This window comes from Plectropomus leopardus, unplaced genomic scaffold (assembly GCF_008729295.1).
Source record: "Plectropomus leopardus isolate mb unplaced genomic scaffold, YSFRI_Pleo_2.0 unplaced_scaffold71476, whole genome shotgun sequence".
Classification (NCBI taxonomy): Eukaryota; Metazoa; Chordata; class Actinopteri; order Perciformes; family Serranidae; genus Plectropomus; species Plectropomus leopardus.
The window spans coordinates 1-558 of NW_024678669.1; the positions used below are offsets into that span (position 1 = coordinate 1).

At 51.4% G+C, this 558-nt stretch overlaps 1 protein-coding gene across 1 annotated transcript; it reads right to left on the minus strand.

Moving 5' to 3' along the window:
* Positions 1-3: 3 nt before the first annotated feature.
* LOC121940024 (ribonuclease inhibitor-like) lies at positions 4-544 on the minus strand (the record flags this gene model as incomplete). The annotated part of the gene is made up of 2 exons (XM_042482906.1): positions 4-112; positions 351-544. Coding segments are annotated over 2 exons (303 nt in total), but the record flags the coding sequence as incomplete, so codon positions are not given.
* Between the last annotated feature and the right edge of the window lie 14 nt (positions 545-558).

Here is a 558-nt window from a genome sequence, read left to right on the forward strand (position 1 = left end):
GTCTCCTGGATGGTTGTAGCTCAGGTCCAGCTCTCTCAGATGGGAGGGGTTGGAGCTCAGAGCTGAGGCCAGAGCAGCACAGCCTTCCTCTGAGACCAGACAGCCCGACAGACTGCAAACACACAAAACAACACACAGGTCACATGATCTGAGGGTGCTGACTGCAGTACTGCCATACTGTCGCCTGCTGTGGAGTTACAGGAACATTAGGACTGATTTTTGACGTCTCACAACCAAACACCCACTACTGTCCATCAAGCATCTGACAACATTACTGGCATCTCTTTGAATCCTCTCTGGATCATCAGGATTTAAGAGGCCGTCAGTTAAACATGTGGATGAATCCTGACCTGAGAGTCTCCAGACGACAGTGAGGACTCTTCAGTCCAGGAGACAGCTGCTTCAGTCCTGAATCCTGCAGGTCGTTGTTACTCAGGTCCAGGTCTCTCAGACTAGAGGACTGGGAGCTGAGGACAGAGGACAGATCTGCACAGCTTCTCTCTGAGAGCTCACAGCCGCTCAGCCTGAAGAGACAACAACCAACAAGAGGAGAAACAT